Source organism: Elgaria multicarinata, chromosome 5 (genome assembly GCF_023053635.1).
Source record: "Elgaria multicarinata webbii isolate HBS135686 ecotype San Diego chromosome 5, rElgMul1.1.pri, whole genome shotgun sequence".
NCBI lineage: Eukaryota > Metazoa > Chordata > Lepidosauria > Squamata > Anguidae > Elgaria > Elgaria multicarinata.
The window spans coordinates 45,696,999-45,717,355 of NC_086175.1; the positions used below are offsets into that span (position 1 = coordinate 45,696,999).

Sequence of the window (20,357 nt, forward strand, 5' to 3'; positions counted from 1 at the left end):
AAGATTGCAGGAAAGAGATGGCTTCTACTTGGATGAAGCACCACAGTGGGTAGTATCCAATGTTAGTGCTATGTAGAGTAACTTATCAAAATGAATGGGACTGAAGACTAACTTCAGTCTCATTCATTTCAATAGGTCTACTCTATGTAGGATTAATATTGAATGCTACCCTGTAATTCCTGAGTATATGTGATCCCAAAGCCATGTCACCAGTATCTCAAGATTAACAACATCTAAGACTGATATTATCATGAAGGTGCAATGTCCCCGATCTATAGATAATTATTGTTGCTCAGGTCTGCAAGTACAATCTTCATGCAACACCCAAGCCAAAATCCAGACTGATCATGGTTTAAAGATAAGATTTGTCTGGGGTTGGAGGAAGAAAAGACTCACCGTCCTCTAGCAAGGGAAGGATGGAGATGGGACTATATGTGGCTAGGGAATCTACTTTCAGCAGCAAACAATTTGAAGATATAAAGCTATTTGGCATCCTATACTTTCTGAATGAGGCATTTTAATAATCCTGTATATCTGTATGATTTCACAGATCCCATGGAGGAAGATATCCTACAAGTTGTGAAGTATTGTACTGATCTGATAGAAGAAAAAGATTTAGAAAAGCTGGATCTGGTCATAAAATATATGAAAAGGTAGCTTAATTTTGGGTCTTCGCACTTTTGATATAAAAAAACTATATGGCACTGAAAAAATAATGAAGTTTGATTAAAACATTAATACAAGCCTTTTATAAAGGGTTTCAACATCTTTTTCACATGAGTTGTATCCAGATATAGTCATACTTGGAGTAGAATAGTTGAAATCAATGGGACTTAAGTTAGTCATGACTAACTTCAGTCCCATTGATTTCAGTGGGTCTACTTCAAGTAGGACTATATCTGGTTATAATAACCTGGTGAACTTGCAAAAGTTAGATACCTTCTCTCAAAGTAGCATTTTGATTTGCACTTACAGATTTTTTTAGCACTCAAACTGCCATGGTAGATGTGCTCACATGAACATGAACAATGTTCTGTCCTTTGTAAACCTTTGGCCTTAACTTATAAACTGACAAGTGCTTCTGACCCCAATTCAGCAAAAATCCCATTTGAACCTAGTTAGTTATGACTGACTAAAGTTCCTTGATTTCAGTATGGCCTAGCTACTTCAAGAGCACTGTAAACTGGTTTTTGTAAGGCTTTTGTCAGTACTGTTGTGCATTTACATTTTAGTATCTTATCCCTTGAATACATTGTTTTAAATCTTGCATGGAAAATACGGCCCTATGTGCAAACTTGTATAACAGACATGATTCAGTCACAGTACCTGTTAGGTCCCTGTATAGAAATCATTTTTTAAAAAAACATGAACATAATTTTCAAAGCTGTAACTATCTGCTCAACATCCCACCATGGAAAAGTATAAAAATGTGTTGTAGTAAGGGTTAGTTACTTGTGTTTCTGAAAATGGGTCCTTATCTTCCCTGCAGGCTAATGCAGCAGTCTGTGGAATCAGTTTGGAACATGGCATTTGACTTCATACTCGACAATGTTCAAGTGGTTTTGCAACAAACTTATGGAAGCACATTAAAAGTTATCTGAACTGATCTTGTAGAAAAGGGTGTGGTGAGAGCCTGGCGCTCTCTGGTAGCTGTGCCATAAGTGCTTGTGAGGTATTTGCAAAGTGCATGATAGTAAAACTAAGTTTTTATAAGTTGGAATTTTTTTTAAAGAAGAAAGTGTTTTGTACATTTCCTTTCAAGAAAGTGCCAAAATTTGTCAGTATTGCATGTAAATAATTGTGTTCAAATTCTTTTATTGTAGTATAGAATCTATTTACAAAATGTTTGTTTATAAAGGTTTTCTGGATTTTTACAGTGAAGTGTTTACAGTTGTTTAATAAAGAACTGTATGTAATTTGTACAGATTCTGTTGTTTCACTACTCCACTTCTAAACTCTTTGCTAAATGCTATAGTTTTGAGAAGTAGTGCAAACGTTAATGATTGTGATAAAGCTAGTTTTAATATTTATTTGTCAAACACTTCTATCCATTCAAGCTTACAAAGAAAGTATGCATTGGCAAACAACACTTTAAAAAGGGTGATCTGAGTAAGCCACTTTTTAAAAATAAGCTCTATCCCTAGGCTTGCCCAAAGTATACATGCCAAGCATACTGGAATTAGAATGCAGATGTTGCATGTGGTTCGACAAGCCTGGGGATATAAGTGTTGCTACATCTGTTCTTGGCGTGGACTAAGGGCAGCACACACTATTACATATAAGCACAGATTAGAAGGTTTTTGTATTGGCTGAAAAATTCAATATCCTGACAATTGTAACTTCCTTCTTGCTGAAGTCTAGGGGTGAGAGAGAAAACGATTAGCATTTCCAATGGAGTAGGGTATTCAGCATATTGCCCTCTGTGACCTAGGCATTAGCGGGCATGGAAACAACTGGGATTTCCCCCCCCCCTTCCTGCCCCAGCACTAGCGTGAGTGGCTTCATGGTCACCTGATCCTCAACACTTGAGTATTCAGTTCCTAATACTGTAAATCCATTCTCCAGGATATTCAGCTTCAAAATACTTAAGCAGGCCAATTCCTCTCAACATTTCACAGCTCCTGATGGTCAATGAGCAAGCTCTGAATGTGTTGGGCTGGTTTGGCTTATAAATTAATTCTATGCTGCATAAGTAGGGAATAAAAATATGCAGAAAGCCCTTTGCGGATGGCCACATTTCATTCTACTACTGAAGCATGGCTTCCATCGACGCTGGTAGTTGTATATATAGACATTATGCTGCTGGCTCCTATCTAATGTGTACTATCCTGAAGGTGATTTGTGAGCCACTTAGTCAGGCCATGGGCTTCGGCTGTATAACTATACAGTTCCACTGTACACCTCTTGCACATTAATATCACCTCTTCTCTTCACAAGATAGACTTCAGCAGCCATATAGCATGGATCACATTGCTGTTGTACTCCATTTGAAGCATATGCATAGGTAAGCCATGAAGAGTTTTTATCCCACCTTTCAACAGCAAGTGTACTTAGTGGGACTATACAAGCTGTTAGGATCAGACACTTATAACTAAACTTTGACAGTTAAACATGTGCATGCTATGCTGCCTTTATTAGGAATTAAATTAACAGGATAATGTCCATTTCCTTTATTTTCAACTCAGCATTAATGATTACAGTCTGTCAAATTTCATGAACTGTACAAGCAGCAAAAGGCAGCCAACTATGCTTTACATCATTGTTCACAAAGCAAATACAGATGCCCAATTACCTAATTTTTCTACCTTAAATTTCTATAGGCACAAAGCAGAAGAACGTTGAAAAATCAATAGGGAAAGAAGTATGCATAAATAAACATTTCTTACATCAAAAGATGTCCAAGAATCACAAAGTCTGCAGGGGGTTGGTTAATCAAAGACTGCAGTACTGATCTTACTAGTATAAAAGTGAAAGCTGAGGTTGTAATAAAAAATTTAATCTTTCTATTTTTGGGATGCGAGTTGGGAAGGGCAAACTTTAAAACAGTAGCCAGTATAAAGGGGAGGACTGAGAAAGGTGCACAGGCACATTGGAACCACAGGGGCATGTAAATTGACCACTGTCAAACCAGTGTAAGTTACTTGGTTTCTCATGGAAAACATTATCCACATTTTTCCCCAGATGTTAATTAGATCCAACAGCACATTTCTTGTAAGCTGTTGGTGATTTTTGTAATAGGAATCGTGGGTTTATGCTAGCCATTGCCCATTGCTTAACAGAACTCAGATGATTTCAAATACTTTCTTTAGCTCCACAATAAGCTGCCAGTCAGACTTCTGCATTTCATCTCTGAACCAGTCCTTCAAGGCATCAATGGACTGACGACTAATCTGTAGATAGATAACAAAAATACATTAATGCAAAATACTTACATGATCAACTTCATTGCCCATCCAGCAACTTGGCTGTAAGGACTTTTGTTTTTACCTACCTTCCACAAAAACAAAAAAGCAAGAAATGTTGTTTTTTGAGTATGTCTCTCATACCTAAGGTGTCAAGTATAAAAAATTAACAGTATGCTAAATAAAATATGGGGATTTGAGCAAACCAATTTAAGCTTTCATGATATACCTAATCCTTCAAAAACAGATAGTGATCCAGCCAAAAGGCAGGCAATAATTCTATATGTTTACTTTTGAATGCATGTATACAATTGCACTGTTAAGTATTTAAGTCTCATTGACTTCAATAGGAGAGGAACAGAAAAGCACGTATTCAACCCTTTGTAGAAATAAGGCTGAAAATGGCTTAAATTTGGCTGGATCAGTCCTCCAATCTTTTCCTTCCACTGCAAAAAGCAGGCTGAATACAAGCTGTTAGCTTCAGTAGTTTTAATATGGAAACCAAAGAAACCAGTCTAACAAGTAAATGATAAACTAGTCAGATTTAGTAGCAAGAAACAACCAATAGGATCCCATTCCATAACCACAGATTTATGTAATCAAAAAAAGTAAAAGCACTTACTTTGCTAACAAGCATATCTGTTGCTTCAAAATGTCGCCCAAACATTTTAGGTGCCTCACCAGGAATAGATTCTATTTTCACACAGACTTCTTGGCCTTTTTTTGCAACATCCACTTGTTTGTGATTTATTTCAATACTTGTAACTATTCCAATATCAATGAACTGTAAGACAAACAGAATTTATAGCATACACTGCATTTTATTAACATCTAATTTGCAGAAGCCTATGAGGATTTGAGCAGGCAAAGTAAAGAAATTGTTTAGAAGTTTGGTTAGGTTTCAAAGAGCAACAGATTTAAGAACTTAAGAAACCAATATGGCAATCTTATATTAAGGTACCTCTGTCATGAATTGTGAATGAGATAATATAATGGAGGCTTTCACTCTAGATTCTTACATTAGCTCCAGCAGCAATGGGAGCCACAGCAATTCTAATCTTTTCCACTCTACCAAATATCACAAGGTAGCCAGGAACATGTTGGAGCAGCCTACATTGAGGCTCCTCTCCACCAGTATTAATCCAGTTTCTTGAGGAAAGAGGCTGGCATAGGGAAGATCAGTAGTATGGGCTCTTCCCAGGTTTCTTGAATCACCTTGTGGCATGGGGAAGAGCAATACTGCTACAGCTACCAGGCTGTAGGCCTATAAATTCTGCTGTTGCTGCATCTATCCCTTAATGCAAGTTCATGAACAGAGCTCAGAAGTTGTCCAAGGTTATTACAGCTATTAGTATATCATAAGACATACTGAATCAAATCTTTCCTCCCAGTTATATGGAAAATAATTGAGTTAACTTACACAATAACATATTCTAAAACTTTGATTACAAAACTTTTAGACAGTTTTAGATTATCAATATCATTAAATCTTCATAGGACAGGGTTTGGTGTTTCAGAGCTCCACCATGTAATGGTCAGAAAATATACCTCTGCCAAATTTAGGCCTCAAAGTTACAAAGCTAAATTAGATCCATGAATAAATCAAAGATTCTGCTTTCACACAGAAGTCATGATTCATCATATAACCGAAGCTTCTAATCTAGTTCTGATTCACTACACAGACTATTAGTTGTTTTTACTACTGTTAATACAGAGGTTACTATGCACAACAGTTCCTCTATCACTATTCCCCAAAGCTATCATAGCCTGACATCTGTTAAGATTCCTGTTAAAGAAATAGAAATACTCACATTTTTACTAGGTACACACATGGGAGTTCCTTGTTTTACCTGACCTGCTTCCACAATGACTCCCATCACTATGGGATCTCGAGAATTAAAAATAAACTGAGGAAGTATTTTCATCTTACAAGGAAATACTGCTATGTGCCTAAAGAGGGGGAAAGAATGGCTTAACATGGGATCTGAAAATCACTTGTAAACATGCTTATTCAAATACCTATTTTATTTTAGTTTGCCCAACAACTTCAGGTAAACTAGACGAATAGGAAATCGTACTCATGATGTTATCCCTAGTTTAACAGTTTTCACAGAAAACTGCCAGAACAACCAATATTTTGTTAATATAAACTATGGATACATAACAGACAACCATTTACTAAGCAATAACTTTCCATGATGCACATGTAGTCATTCAGTAAATTGCTCTAAGTATTCTACCCATAATTTATCATATCTAAAACACACAAGGTGCAGAATCCTCCTTATCACTTAGCAAACCAAACCCCAGATAACTTAGTTTAGTCAGCTATATGGGTTACCTGTAATATTCTGCAAAGTGGTAAGGATAATTTTACCACGTATTGTGGGAACTATTTTCCTGCTTGTAAGTTCCCTGATCCAACAAAGGAGATTCATACAAGTACAGGTTCCACATGTATACTGCTTGCTGGATTAGGAAGTGCATCAAGATGTAAATAGGAGTGCACAACTGAACAACACCCATCTAGACTCTATTGCTTTCAATGGGTGTGCCTCCTTGTTCAGGCACAACTAGTCATATTTAAATATTAAAGCAGAGCTGAACTGGTAAAAGTAAAGTAACAACAGTTTTAAAAAATGTGACATTTTCATACTAGTATTAGTAACTTAAGTTATGACACAGCAACAAAATCTCATTTTGAATTAATGAAACCTGACCAATATCTGTCACAGCTCCATCATGTGATAAGTCAGGGTATAATGTTAATTATGAGAAGTGAACAACTACAGCAACGATCAAAACAGCAATTCACATTTAAGTATAGAAATTGTAAATAAAGACTGATTGCCAAAAGTTTGTTTTAAAGTGTGGCTTTCTTCAGTTTATATATTATGAATAGTAAAGTGCTCAACAATATAAATGAGGAGGGTTTGCATTCATCAACTTGTGCATTCTTTAAAATGGAAGGTGTATTTCAATTATTTTGCATGGAAACCATGTTAAAGTTTTTTTTACTCTTTAGAATCTCTTAAATGTGATACATAGATCTATACAAGTCTTTATATTTGCCCTTTAGACAAAACATATTTTCTCATGTGGTGAGGGAGAATGGCTGTGTTTGGACAACACGATTGTCAACAGTGGGGTAATAATCAACTCGACAGTTGTTTATCTAGGGGGGGTGCTTCCTACACAACAGGATAACAACCAAATGGGGTGAGGATTAGGATCAGCGCTGAGTTGACTATTAGTTCACGCTGAGTTGACTCATTCATCCCCCACCCTCTCTCCCCCTTCAGTCCTCCTTCTAGTATCCCATCAACCATTGCTGCCAAAAATCTATCCTGCCAGCTAGACTAGAACAGCAGCTGCTGCTTTGACCACTCTTGCCTTCCTACCCTGTGGATGATGTCCTCCCCACCACACGATATCCAACAGTGGTTCAAATAGTCACCTTTGCACAGCGTTGGTTATTTGCATTGGTTATTTTGGCCGAATAGCCAACCGTTGGTTAAAAAACTCCCACCACACAACATGATAACCCACAGTGGGTTAAATAGCTCGCCACTGACTTTAAACTTTGGTTATGTTTTCTGAACCTAGTTAATATATAGTTATGTTTTGAGATCACTTGGGGCATGGGGATATTTTTTAACATTACTGTTCCTTTTATCTAAGCCACTGAAGATGATCACATGGTTGCCATGCATTTGGCAATCACTGCAGCTTACATTGGTGATTTAAGGATTGTTTCGTCCTCAAACATGCTATGTTCGTGTGGGCAATTAGGCAAAGAGGGCTCAGCGAGCCCCGCACAAGCCACTATGGCTTGATTAAGCTACAGTGACTGAGCGAACTGGGTCTTTAATTATCATTTCTGTATTTTGTGTGAATTGTTAGATTGCTTTTCAAAGACTTCCTGAATATGCTGTAGGCAAACAACTTGAAGTTCTCAGTTTTACATTAATTAAATTAAGCAATGCTAAATATTAAGACCAGAGATACATGTAGCATTTGAAGCATTTTTACCCCTGACTATTTATTTATTTATTTATTTATTTGTGGTTAGTAATTTTTTTTCTTTTCATGTATTACAAACCCCAACAGCTTCATGAATGCATTCATGTATGCTGGCTTTTTTTTTAAAAGGTAGCCCTGAAAAGTCATTTTGAAATTCCTTTCCATTTCATATACAAACAATATTTTCCCCACAATTTTTGCGTGTATTTTGTAACAGAGCAAGAATATTACTTACTTGAATTCCTCTTGTTTCTGTTTTTTGTAGTCTTGCCTGTATTTTGTGAAGGCATCAAATAAGTGGTAGATAATTTCTGCACTAAAAATTCTAACTCCTAAACTATCAGCCATTTCCTGGGCTTCTCGTTCAATCCTCACATCAAATGCCAAGATTACTGCATACCTGGAACATAAAAAAATAAGTTTAAGAGATGCATACTTGCAGTATATGAGAACTATGGAGAAAAAAACAAAGGAACCCATTACACACACACACACACACACAAATAAAATATATATATAACAGCAACATATTGTTAAAAGCTACTTACTGAGGATCATGCTCCAACATAACTGATGCCTTCATAACATCTTTTTTATGAACAGGACCAATATTAATTCCAGCATACTGTCAGGAGAGAGGAAGGAGAAGCAGCCTGTGAGCTTATTTGTTTCATCCATATACCACAACCTGGGATATAACAATTTATGTCAGTGAAGTGGAAAACTAGGTACTTACTGGCACTTCTGATGTTTTCAGAAATTCAAGTAATGCCTCCAAAGAACCCAGAGTGGATGCCTGGACATAAACACCCTTTTCTTCTAACTTTATGGCATTCAGTGTTTGCTTCAGTTCGTGTATTAATTCATCCTTTTAATGTAAAACAAAAGAGTATTTTAGAGATTCTGTTTATCTTAATCTGTGGAATTCCAATACCTCCATCAGCATAACGCACATTGCAGTTGGATCGAGATTTAAGTGTGAGCAACTGGGCTGCTGGAGGTAAACGTCCCCATCCCCTCCTCCCCACAGTAGCCCTTCCACCCCTATGAAAATGCTACCCACAAAGTCAGGAGAACCTGGTGAACGAGTTAAGTTGTAGTGTGGAGGAAGGGGTACCTGAAAATCAAGGCACCTTCCTTGAGAGAAGCCTTTCTGTCAACAGAAAGCAGCTACTGGATCCAAAGCAATATACCTATGAACAGTCTATACCTTAGATAAATCTCAGAGCTTCATATCTGTGGGTCACAGTGCTAAAAGCTCAAACCCTAAAGAAAGGTTTAAGCTGATGATGGTATCCAAAACAAAACCATTAGCAATACTGTAACTCTACCACATCGCTTTGTAAAAGGTTTAGATGGAAACACAACATGTCAAGTTCTAAGCTACCATTCTCAAAGCTCTTCTACCCCTGTAGCAAACAGTTTATTGCTAATACTCATTAGTTGTCATTGTAGCCAAGTGAAAAAACCCAGACATAAGCAACTGGGGAATTCCAGTAAAACAATTTATCCTAGTTATTGTAATTCTGATTGTTCAATTGAGTCATTCACTAGGATTTTCTGGCTGCTGATATGCTGTTGCGATTCTGATTGGGACCATATATGCCTCTTACTTTAAGAACTGAAACTTCATCATCTTTGTAGGCTACAAGCAGGGGTAAACCAGCCAATGTTTTCTCCAAGTCCTTTCCAAGAATCTTTACTCCTTGTGCAGCAATAACTTCTTTGTGTTTTTCATACTGATTCTAAGGAGAAAGAAAGATGCATTTAAAGGCCTACAAAGTGATTTTTAATAGTTCTCTAATACATGTTCCCTCCTACTAAGTACAGCCAGGAATATTTAGCATTTTAATTCTGTCAGTTACATCACAAGACCACCAGATATAGCACTGGACATTTACCTAAATACCTGTCATGAATCAAAACTGGACTGAATGATTTGTTTATTCATTCATTCAAAAGTCTCTCAAATAGTACTATATGAAAAAACACCTTCCAAATGGGGTCATACCTTTAATAAAAAATATACATTCACATGTGCTTGCTTTTGGAATATTTAATATCTTCATTTAAAAGGTTATCCAACCATACCTGTGCTAACCGATTATTGGCTGCTGTTGGCAGTAACCTGTTGCCAGTTACCATATACATTATAGGCATATAATTATTTCAGGTGGCTTAAACCCTTATTTATAGAAAGCACTCCAGCATTACAGTAAGAAAGTTCAGTAAAAAACATAATGTGCAAAGTGGCTTGAGTTTTAACATCAACGGAAGGTACTTAACTGGTCAGCCACTTCTTTTCCAAATAGTATCATACCCAACTCCCAAGATAATGGGTTGAGGAGACTCAGGATTAACTCAGGCCTTAGCTAGACCTAAGGTTTATCCCAGGATCATCCAGGGGCCATCTCTGCCTGCTCCCGGGATATCCTGTGTGTCATTTACATGAACAGGGATGACCCCAGAACGATCCCGGGATAAACCTTAGGTCTAGCTAATTTATTTATTTATTTTTATTTTATTGCACTTATATACCGCCCCCATAGCAGAGCTCTCTGGGCGGTTTACAGAAATTCTGTAGCTAAGGCCTCACACTCTGCATCACCATATCAAATAGTGATGCAAACAGGTAACAGATTATGCTGCCACATCAGGACTTAATAGAAAGTCCAGCATTCTGCTGCACAACAAAATTCCAAATTATATTATGTATTATAAGATCCATTATGCAATTCAATACTAAAGTATAGAAGTAGCATAAAATTTGCATAACAGAATATACCTTGGAATATTTAGCTCTTTAAATCAGCAGCAAAAAATAGTGCCACAAAGAAGTGGGGCCTTGACATAAAACTAATAAAACACTGTGCAAAAATTATATGGAGCATATTTATTAGAATGACATGACTCAGTACAAAAAATTCAAGTCCGCATAACATATTTATATCCCACCCTTCACAAACTCAAAATAGTTAGCAGGTAAAACATTACAACAATGTTCCCAATGTCCCCAAATTTGCATGCCTTATTCTAGACTTAGTATTTCAGTTTTGTTACTTTTTAAAAGAACTGTACAGTAACAAGCATCATAGGCGAAAATATTTTAGCAACTGGAGGCCACTGGGGCTGAGCAGCGTTAATGCATAATACAAAAGCTTCATCTCCAAGCACTAAAATCTTTCACAAGCAATACTCTTGATCCTGCAAAAAAATAGTCCTGTTTTTATGCATTAATTTCCAGAGAGGACCAAAGGGTTGGGAGGATGATCTTCCAATATTAACATCAAATAATGTTAGGTACCAATAGTTTATTTCAAGAACACTCTTCCACATGCTGCTTCTTTACCTTCACTCGCAGTTCTTTCATGGGTGGAGGTAGCAGAAGACCTCTTATCTGTGTTACTATGGGACCTTCTACTCCAGGGACTATAATGGTATCGCCTTCTCTCAGACGTCCATTAATTAAAATTACATCTATTGTAGTACCCATACCAGGAAGTGCTTTGACCTAAGAGATAGAAGGCACACACCATAAATGCTCAATCCAGATTGTTAGTCAAGTAATGTACCAAAATATTTGATAGCCATACTTAACAAATTACCTCCATAACCTGAGCTCTCAGCTCTTCGCAATGTGCCAGTCTCTTATTTAACATGGTTTGTGTCAATTCAACAAGAAGAGCTATGAGACTTCCCATGCCATCTCCAGTATGTGCAGAGGTAGGAACCAGAGAAACAAAGGTGCGGGGATCCTTATTTTCATAGTACAAGGCAGCGTTCAGGCCCTAAAAATCACAGGTACAGCATCAGTGAAAACAGCAAGAGGCAAAAAGCCCCTATGATACTCAACATAGAAAGGTAGGATAGAAATGTTGGTATAAATAAAATATTAAAAGGGCAGAAAAAAGAGCACTTCTATCTAATTTGCAATTTTCCATTAGACCAAAAATCTTACACCTCAGTATAAAGTTTCAGACTAAAGGCCGTGTTATATGAGAAAACTGACAAAGTCCATGCACATTCACTACCATCCATATATACGAACCCGGAACTCACTTCCAGATCAACTCTTGATTTAAATCTCTCAAAATTCACATTTTCCATTAATCCCTTCCTTACCCACAAATCTTTTCCAACCACCAAGTAAGTACATATAATTAAGGTTCAACAATCTTGCTTAATCCCCTTGCCATGGCAAGGAAGGTTGAGCAAGGTGAACCCAAGGCTTCTTCCAAACCCTGGAACAGCAGAAAAGAGGAAATGAACCCTGCCATTTGCACAGTTCAAAGATTTGGCTGAAACTAAGGATTTGTTTTGGCTCTGCACTTGGCCAGATACACATACTTAACAAGCCTCTGCCTCCCATCTCCAGTTCCACCCTGAAGAGGGTAGTGGAGGCACATTGGCTTGCCTATGCACCCAACAGGTGTTCTGAGCTCCAGTGAGGCACGAAGATGGAGCAAGCAAATGCATTTAGGCCTTGCCTCTATGCCCAACAGCTACCTGAGGTGCCCATCAGGCACAGAGACAATCCCTTGTGTGTCTGCCACTCATCTCCAACTCCAAGCTCAGGGTAGAATTCCCTCCTCCCCACCTCAAACAGAGAGCCACTGCACAAGGGGAGGAACAAGACCTCCCTGGAGGAGGGGAGGTGTCCTGGCGACAACAGACTTTTGGTTGGCTGGTAAAACCAGCAAAAATTGTTGCCCCCTATGTATGATATATTCTCCCACGTCTCCCCTGATCTCTTCCTGCTAACAAACATTTGGTTATAAGCTCCTTGGGCTACAGCTGGGAGGAGCACTTGCAGGTTGTTTGTTTTCTTTTTGCATTATATATGTTGATGAAATAGCTAAAATTAACAATGCAGCTGACCTGCTGGGCAAACTCCACTATGATAGCTTTCGCACGCTCCTCAAATTCATCCTTGGTGTTTTTTTTCTGCTTCTTCAAAGTAGCAGCTACATCTGTATCAGGACTCTTTTTCCAGTCATATAACCTATCAACCTTAAAGAGACAGAATTATAAATATCACTACTATTTATTACTGCATTATTCATTTAGATCCATGTAATCAACAGCAATTGTAAGAAATAAACAAGCAAATCAATTAGTATACAGTATGCCGCATGTTCATATTCCTGAGTATGTTAGTCATTCCAGTCAATAAGCCCTCTGTACTTACACACTCACACAGCTCTCTTGCACATGCAAAGTCCTCCATTCTTTTCAATGAAATGACTCTCTTCTAGCAAAGGGATACTGATGTGAATTAGTTCCCTTCCTTGAAATTAATGGAAATGCCACTCAAGATGGCAAATCTCATTGAAACGCATGCCCAGGAAAACAGTTTTGATCAGGATTCGAAGGGAGAGGGTACCCTCCACTATAATGTCCTTATCTATATGTTCAAGTGACAAGACTGATCAGAAGCAGCATGCCTTTCAAGGCCCGGTGTTGGGGAATAGCAGGAGAGGGTGAATCCTTTTGTGTTTTGCTTGTGGATTTCCCACAGGAAACTGGCTGGTCACTGTGGGAAAAGGAACGCTGAACTAGACAGGCCTTTGGATTGACCTGACAAGGCTTTTCATATGTTCTTATAGTAGAATCAGTAAGACCATGAAAAGCCATCTTACCTTGTTGAGGGCAACTACAAATGGACATTTTTTAGATTTCAGCAGGTTTATAGATTCAATAGTCTGTGGCTCCAAACCATGCATGATGTCAACTACAAGAATTGCAATATCACATAGCGAGCTTCCTCGGTTTCGAAGATTGCTGCAACATTGGGAAAAAGGTACAGTCAACATAAGTAATGGCAAAAGACGGTCAGAGAGATGTGATTAATGGCTTGCCAAGGATAGGCAGCCTTTCTAAAGAAAATTCCATCAAACAGAAGGACTGGTATCTTTGGTGAGGCTATTAGAAACAAAAAAATACAAGACATGCAGCACATTATCTAGAACACCTATGATTAATTCCTGCTTTTGAAGATTTTTTAACATCATATGGTACAAATGAAACTCTCAGATATAAAAAGTGGAATGTTACCTGAAAGATTCGTGTCCTGGAGTATCAATAATCAGCATTCCCGGAATCTTGACAGTCTCTCTGTCAAACTAACATAGCAAAATATTAACAATCTTGGTGCGTAAACTAGCCAAACAGAGTACATATTTAACAATAACCATTTATCTCCTAACAATAACCATTTATCTCCGATGTTTAACTCTGGTCTCCTTCAAAAATACATATTCATAATCCTTTTAAGGCAAAATCTTTTGAAGGCACACAGTACATGTTGAGACAAAAAAAGGCCTACAACTCCCACGGCGGCCAGGACATGCTGGGAGATGTATGCCTTTTTTCTTCATAGGACTGTGCCATTAATTTAGTTTTATTTCAAGATTAATGAGTCAAGTGACCAAGGTCCATGTACGAAAACTTGCATCACTCGGCCTTCAGTAACTTCATGCAGTCTTTCTTCTAGATCAAAGGTTAGCAGCTTTTGATGCAGACTAGCACAATGGAAGTATCAAAAGATAAGGCCTCATCTGCACTTGGGCAAAGCAGACCTTTCCAGTTGTGCTCATAGCAAAACAAGACATGGTGGCAGAGGAATGAAGAGAACATTAGAAACCCACTACCTTCCAGAAATGTCTATGAACTGGGAAAGTCCTCACAAGTATAGGAGGAAACTATTCTGGCTCACTAGAATGATTCAATTCTACATCACCATCAGAAGATAGAACTCTGCCTTTCAACATTACTTACAGTCTTCACCATCTTTGCTTGTTCATTAATGGCCTCAAGGGGAACATTAGTTGCCCCAATCTGCTGAGTGATGCCGCCTGCTTCACTGTCTTGCACATGAGTATGACGAAGCTGCATGAAACATAAAGCAGAATTATCAGGTGGAAGAAATAACTATAGCCTTGATAAGCTCTACACAATTTGAAACTGAGTGAACAGTTATCGGTTTTGCATTACATAATTTTAAACAATTCCCATTACTACATGTTTTCAATTTAATTAGAATGTTAGCCAATTAGTGGAGAAAACTCGTAATTTTGTGACATACATTTGGGCCTTACCTTATCTAGGATTTTTGTCTTCCCTGTATCTACATGTCCAAGCACACAGATAACAGGTGCTCGTAGCTTCTCAGTATTTATATTTTTATTGTTTTCAATACGACGTTTCTGGAATTAAAAATCGACAGTACATGTTAACCCATTAGAAAAAAATGGAGGTTAAAACAGAAAAAGAATTCAAATTTGAGTATTCAGAATTCTCTTAAACAGCACTGCAATATGGCTGGGATCCACTGGAGAATCCCTGCCCCTTTCCTTACTCCAGCGCAGTAAACCTTAGCTGGCAAACTGGATTAAAGTACCACAAGTTATCCTAGGCTTACTGCTGGACTAGCACTTCCCTAAAACATACCATATCACTAGCTGCCATCACCTAGTGCAAGCTATAGGAACTTTCACTATCAAGAGTAAGTGCTTTCATTAAGAGATTAAACTGGGGCACTGAGTTATAACTCTACCAGCTTTAATTTCCTAACTACCCAACTCAAAGAGATTATATACTTAGAGGAAGCAATCCTAGGAACCCTAGACAGCGTCTAGGGGGACATAGGATTTTTTTTGTTTCCTGGCTCCAAACTGGGAGCCAGGCAACAGTGCTCCTCCCCCACCTCCCCCTTGTAGCCAGCATAGAGAGAACCACACCAGCTACCTCTCTGTACTAGCAGAATGGAGCACGGACATGGAGAAAAGATGTTCCTGGATGCAGGGAGGGGAGGAGACTGGGGACGTGAGGTTTCTTCAGCTGTTCACAGCCTTCTTCGCTCTCCAAAGTCTGTGCTAGACAGGCAAAATCACTCATCTAGCTAAAATGGAGAGCAGGAGGCATCAATGCAGAGCAGGATGCTTATGAGTACCCAGGCATATCCCATACGATTGCGCCCTTAGGAATTTTAGCAAAAAATAATAAAGGCTTTAGTGCAGAGTGCAATAACCTAGTCAGAAACCCCCAGATCACTACATAACAAAGAAGTTAAGTAATAAACTTAAACACACACAAAAAAATGCTAACAGCTGTTTCTAGCTTAATACTTGTTCCTAATTGACATCTGTAGTTTACTTGGTTACAGAAGATCTATAGCAAAAGGCAATAGTCTTACACTGAAATCCAGAGTACTCTTTTCTTATGGAAAAACATGAAAAACAGAACTTTCCACAAGAGAAGCTCCTGACAATAACCTTGGTTTGCATACTTATAGGAAAATATGGCTTGTCTTTATAGGCAGTATAAACAACTGGGTACTTGGATACTGTCTAGAAATATTAGAAACCAAAACCTTGAGCAGGCAGCAGCTATGTACAGCCTAGCCCATAAGAAATAGGAGGAACTCTTGCTAATGACAAGCACACTTACTCATTGAGGCTTCCATCTTATAAAATGTAATGCAATATATGCTTAAAACTACATAATAAGCCAGTGTGTGCAATCTATTCAGGATAAAGATCCACTCTGGAAATTAAATATCGTTCAGGTGACCAAATACCTCAATTCGCCGTTTAGCTTTGTCATAAGAACGTTCTTCTTTAGTGCGATCATCATCTGAATCATATTCTGAATCAGAGCTTAGTTCTTTGTTTAGCTTTTTCTCTACAGATGGTTTTCCAGCAGCTTGAGGTTCTGTTTCTCTTTCATCTGAAGTCTTCTCATCTTCACTCCCCTCACTTTCCCCATCTTCATACTCTTCACTCTCATCCTCATCCTCGTCTTCATCATCTTCATCGTCATCTTCTTCATTTTGTTCCTTGACTTCAATGTGGACTGTTTTCCTCTCTGACAAGAGTAGATATCAGAGCTAAATACTACTTATTGGGGTTGTAATCTTATACAGCTAGCTGTGCATAACACTTCCATGTTTCCCAAAAAAACACGGGCGCAGGTAACTCCCTTGACTCAGAATATAAAAAAAAAAGGGGGGGACATTTAATATAAAAAAAACTAAAAATTCAAGGTATGTTTCACGCCATTCTTGACTTTACATCTATACATTACAGATGTTCTTGTTCACATTAACTTGGCAAGTTTTCATCCAACATGTCCCACAAACCCTTCTTATCTAGTCAAATAGTTAAGCAACAAGACCCCCACTAAACGGCAATAAGAAAAAGTCCAAAATCCATATTGGTGTAATATCTTTATTAGGCCAACCAAAAGATAACAAAAGATGTCCAAGCTTTCCAGACCTCTTAATCAGGCAAGATGTTACAAAAAGCAGGGGGTGGGGGGATGGGGGTGAAATAGGGGAGAAAAAACCCTGACTTGATGGTGAAGTCACAGTGTCTGCATGTTCAGACTCCCAAGATTAAGAGAGGGAGAAAGGGTCTGTAGACATTCAAATTAGGCTCTAGCAGATCATGGGATAGTTAAAGGTTGGACCTGGAGCTGCCCTTAGAGATGCTGGGAGCAACAAAGGGAGAAATGCTGGATACCACCATTTTTGAAAATATAACATTCAGCTGTTACTCAGAACTGTTTCTATTCTGAGCAAAGCAAGCAGGCTCCTTTTATCAGTTAAGCAAGCTTAAATTACCAAGGACTGTTGGTTTCAACCGTGTTTTATAGGCTGACTATAAGGTCCCGTTTGCAGGACATTGGGCACTACTGCGACAACAAATGCAAAACTGCAAATACAAAAGCTAAGTGGAGCACAAAGCAGTTTAAAATATGTAGTCAAGCTGAAACACACTTCTATTCACATTCTCCACTAGGCAACACTTTAAACAAAAAGAAGCAGATAAATATGATGTTCAATTCCTTTTGCAAAAGACACTCACCCTTCTCTCTCTCTTCATCGCTGGCCATAGCTTCCCAGTCATCTAAGCCCGGGTCTTCAGGTTCCTCCTCCTCTTTCTCTTCTGAAACTAAACAGCAATAGGGATGGGATCTCCAGATGTAAAAATGGACTTATCATTTTTCAACATATTTACAAAGGTGACATGGGCAGAAAATTGAACGAGTCACATTTTTGTTACTGGCTTTAAAGATGGCTTCAAAAACTGCTTGAACTAGCCCATATTTGACTAAAGAAAAGGAAACTCGGCTCTATAATTTAGAAAAAACAACAGGGACTGCCTAATTTACTACTGACCTGGTTCTGCTGGAAGAGTAATCTCCTCTTTTACTGGCGGAACTTGTTCTACAGTTTCTTCAGCTGGGGAAGTCAACTCCATAATTTCTACAATTACAAGAGAAAATTACTGCAGTTCTCCTAAAAAAATATTCTAAAGGAGATATAATCCTTCTAAAACACATTTTATTTGCCCAGAGCTACACTACTAAAGCCATAGTTATATTAAATAGTATTGTGGCACTCTAAAGACTTACACATTTATTGCCATTCTCCCCAACCTGATGCTCTCCAGGTGTGTTGGATTACAACTCCTATATTCTCCAGCCAGCATCACAAATGGCCATGCTGGCTGGCTGATGAAAAAAGTTGTACCCCAACCTATTTGCAGGGCACCTGGTCAGAGACGGCTGTATTATGGCATAAGCTTCCATGATCTAGTCTAGTGTTCACGCCATCAGAAGCCTCTCATGTTATCCTAAATTGGCAGGTTACAACAATTAAACATGATTGAGAGGCGGGTGGGGATTGTGAGCAGTGATTTGGAGCAAAAAGAAATGCAAGAAGGACAGTCTGACAATTATATTAAGGCTAAACTGTATGTAAAATCATTATTCGTTATATACAAAGTAATGTTGTTGACAACACAAAAGGCATGACATTTGTTAGCTAATTAATACCTGCAGTGGGATAAAAACCTGCCATCTCAATTCAGGCTATAAGCCAGAAAGTTTACATGCCATAGTAAGTTTGTCAGTCTTTTTAAGGTGCCACAAGACTCTTCGTTGGTTTTGCTACAACACACCAAATTGTCATAATTGCACAAATGTTCCTGAATGCTTCTTCTCATACAAATATATGGGACTCTTACTGGTGATAATATGCCTTCTCCTCTTCAATGTATACAATACTGAAGTAGAGAAGGAACCATCCAACACTACTTTTCACGAAAACTTCTGGAATGTTTCAGGTTCTTATAATTCAGGTTATAAAGTCTAATTTTATATATCAAATGTTTTTAAACACCAATCAAAAATTCAACTGACTTCGCTCAGTCCCACAGATACAGAAGAATACAATTTTTCTTTATAAGAATGTACAGAGTGGATACTTCCAAGGCATAACAGATAGGAAGGACTGAAGCGATCTTTGATTTTATTGAAAAAAGTGCTTTCTAATCTTAATCTGCTTTTTTAAAATCATGTAGAAATGATCCTCACCTTCTTTGTTTTCCTGCTGCTGCTGTTGCTTCTTTTTCTTTTTGTCTTCATATATTGGCCTTTTTTTTGGCACAGAATCTTTCGATGGCACCTCAACACCTGCCAAAAAGTAACCAAAACATTCAAAATAGTAGTGAAACGCAACATATTCGGTGAACAGTGAGTTTGCAAATTAATGAGACAGGATATGTTTAAGACCAGACACCTTGACCCAAACAAGCTCAGGTACTAATTGAGTTAAGAGACAGTTTAACTAATTGAGGACATCTAATCCTCTGAATTTTAGCATTGGGCAGCGAGCAAGATAGCTTCTGCACTACATCAGTGCCACTACAAAATGAAGAACCTAAGAGTACATTTCAGTGGAAATGCAACTCAATAACTCTGACTTCAATCCCTAAATAGGTCTCATGCTTTAAATAAAGACACTTAGGACAATTCATATAATATTATTCCTGCAATTCAAGTCTTTTTAGGACTTTTTACCTGGATCACTGAGTTTCTTAAAACAGTGATACTTAAGGAGGGTAGTCTCAGTTAACCATGATTGACTTCTGCCTCGTAGCCATAAATCATAGTTCCTGGCTTGTACATAATAGAAAGCTATGGTTAACAGCAGTTTCCAGGTTTGTTTCACCACTCGCATGAAGGGATGAACAAAGCAGTAGCAAAGGAGCTGTATACAGATGCACAGAGCTTGTGCTAACCTGTCCATAAACATTCGTTACATGTGAATTAAAGCTGCACAGCTTGAGCCTAAGCATGTTTTTTCAGAAGTAATTCCCACATAATTCAATGGACGTTATTCCCAGATAAGTATGCATAGAATTGCAGTATCAGGCAGTTCATATACATACAATATTTAGGAGTAAGAAAGGAACACATGTAGAGGACCATTTAGAACCAAGGGTGTTTTTGAACTCTAAATAAAAACTACTGCTCATCTTCAGCTGTCTTCTTCAGCTACTGAAAGTAAAATTTCAGATAAGAGATCATTGTGCAAGCTTGTCTGTAACTACCAAACAATTTAGAGATTTCTAGTGTAAGTAATAA

General features: G+C 38.0%; 2 protein-coding genes across 5 annotated transcripts in view; one reads left to right on the forward strand and one right to left on the reverse strand.

Annotated features, from left to right (window-relative positions):
• REV1 (REV1 DNA directed polymerase) overlaps positions 1-1,922 on the forward strand; it is a 45,750-nt gene extending 43,828 nt beyond the window's left edge. For all 4 annotated transcript variants that reach the window (XM_063126268.1, XM_063126270.1, XM_063126269.1 and 1 more), the window contains 2 exons: positions 551-653; positions 1,490-1,922. In XM_063126268.1, the coding sequence (XP_062982338.1) occupies positions 551-653; positions 1,490-1,601 (215 nt within the window). In that variant the 3' untranslated portion in view covers positions 1,602-1,922. The remainder of the gene's footprint in view (positions 1-550; positions 654-1,489) is intronic.
• A 1,233-nt stretch (positions 1,923-3,155) lies between these two features.
• The window catches only part of EIF5B (eukaryotic translation initiation factor 5B), a 30,795-nt gene continuing 13,593 nt past the window's right edge, over positions 3,156-20,357 (reverse strand). Inside the window, exons 7-24 of the mRNA XM_063126274.1 lie at positions 19,305-19,403; positions 18,106-18,192; positions 17,792-17,878; positions 16,504-16,790; positions 15,023-15,130; positions 14,703-14,813; positions 13,980-14,047; positions 13,565-13,706; positions 12,804-12,935; positions 11,531-11,713; positions 11,275-11,436; positions 9,539-9,670; positions 8,662-8,793; positions 8,474-8,550; positions 8,161-8,325; positions 5,714-5,852; positions 4,525-4,686; positions 3,156-3,890 (exon numbers count right to left, since the gene is read on the reverse strand). Of these exons, the coding sequence (XP_062982344.1) occupies positions 3,783-3,890; positions 4,525-4,686; positions 5,714-5,852; positions 8,161-8,325; positions 8,474-8,550; positions 8,662-8,793; positions 9,539-9,670; positions 11,275-11,436; positions 11,531-11,713; positions 12,804-12,935; positions 13,565-13,706; positions 13,980-14,047; positions 14,703-14,813; positions 15,023-15,130; positions 16,504-16,790; positions 17,792-17,878; positions 18,106-18,192; positions 19,305-19,403 (2,381 nt within the window). The 3' untranslated portion in view covers positions 3,156-3,782. The remainder of the gene's footprint in view (positions 3,891-4,524; positions 4,687-5,713; positions 5,853-8,160; positions 8,326-8,473; positions 8,551-8,661; positions 8,794-9,538; positions 9,671-11,274; positions 11,437-11,530; positions 11,714-12,803; positions 12,936-13,564; positions 13,707-13,979; positions 14,048-14,702; positions 14,814-15,022; positions 15,131-16,503; positions 16,791-17,791; positions 17,879-18,105; positions 18,193-19,304; positions 19,404-20,357) is intronic.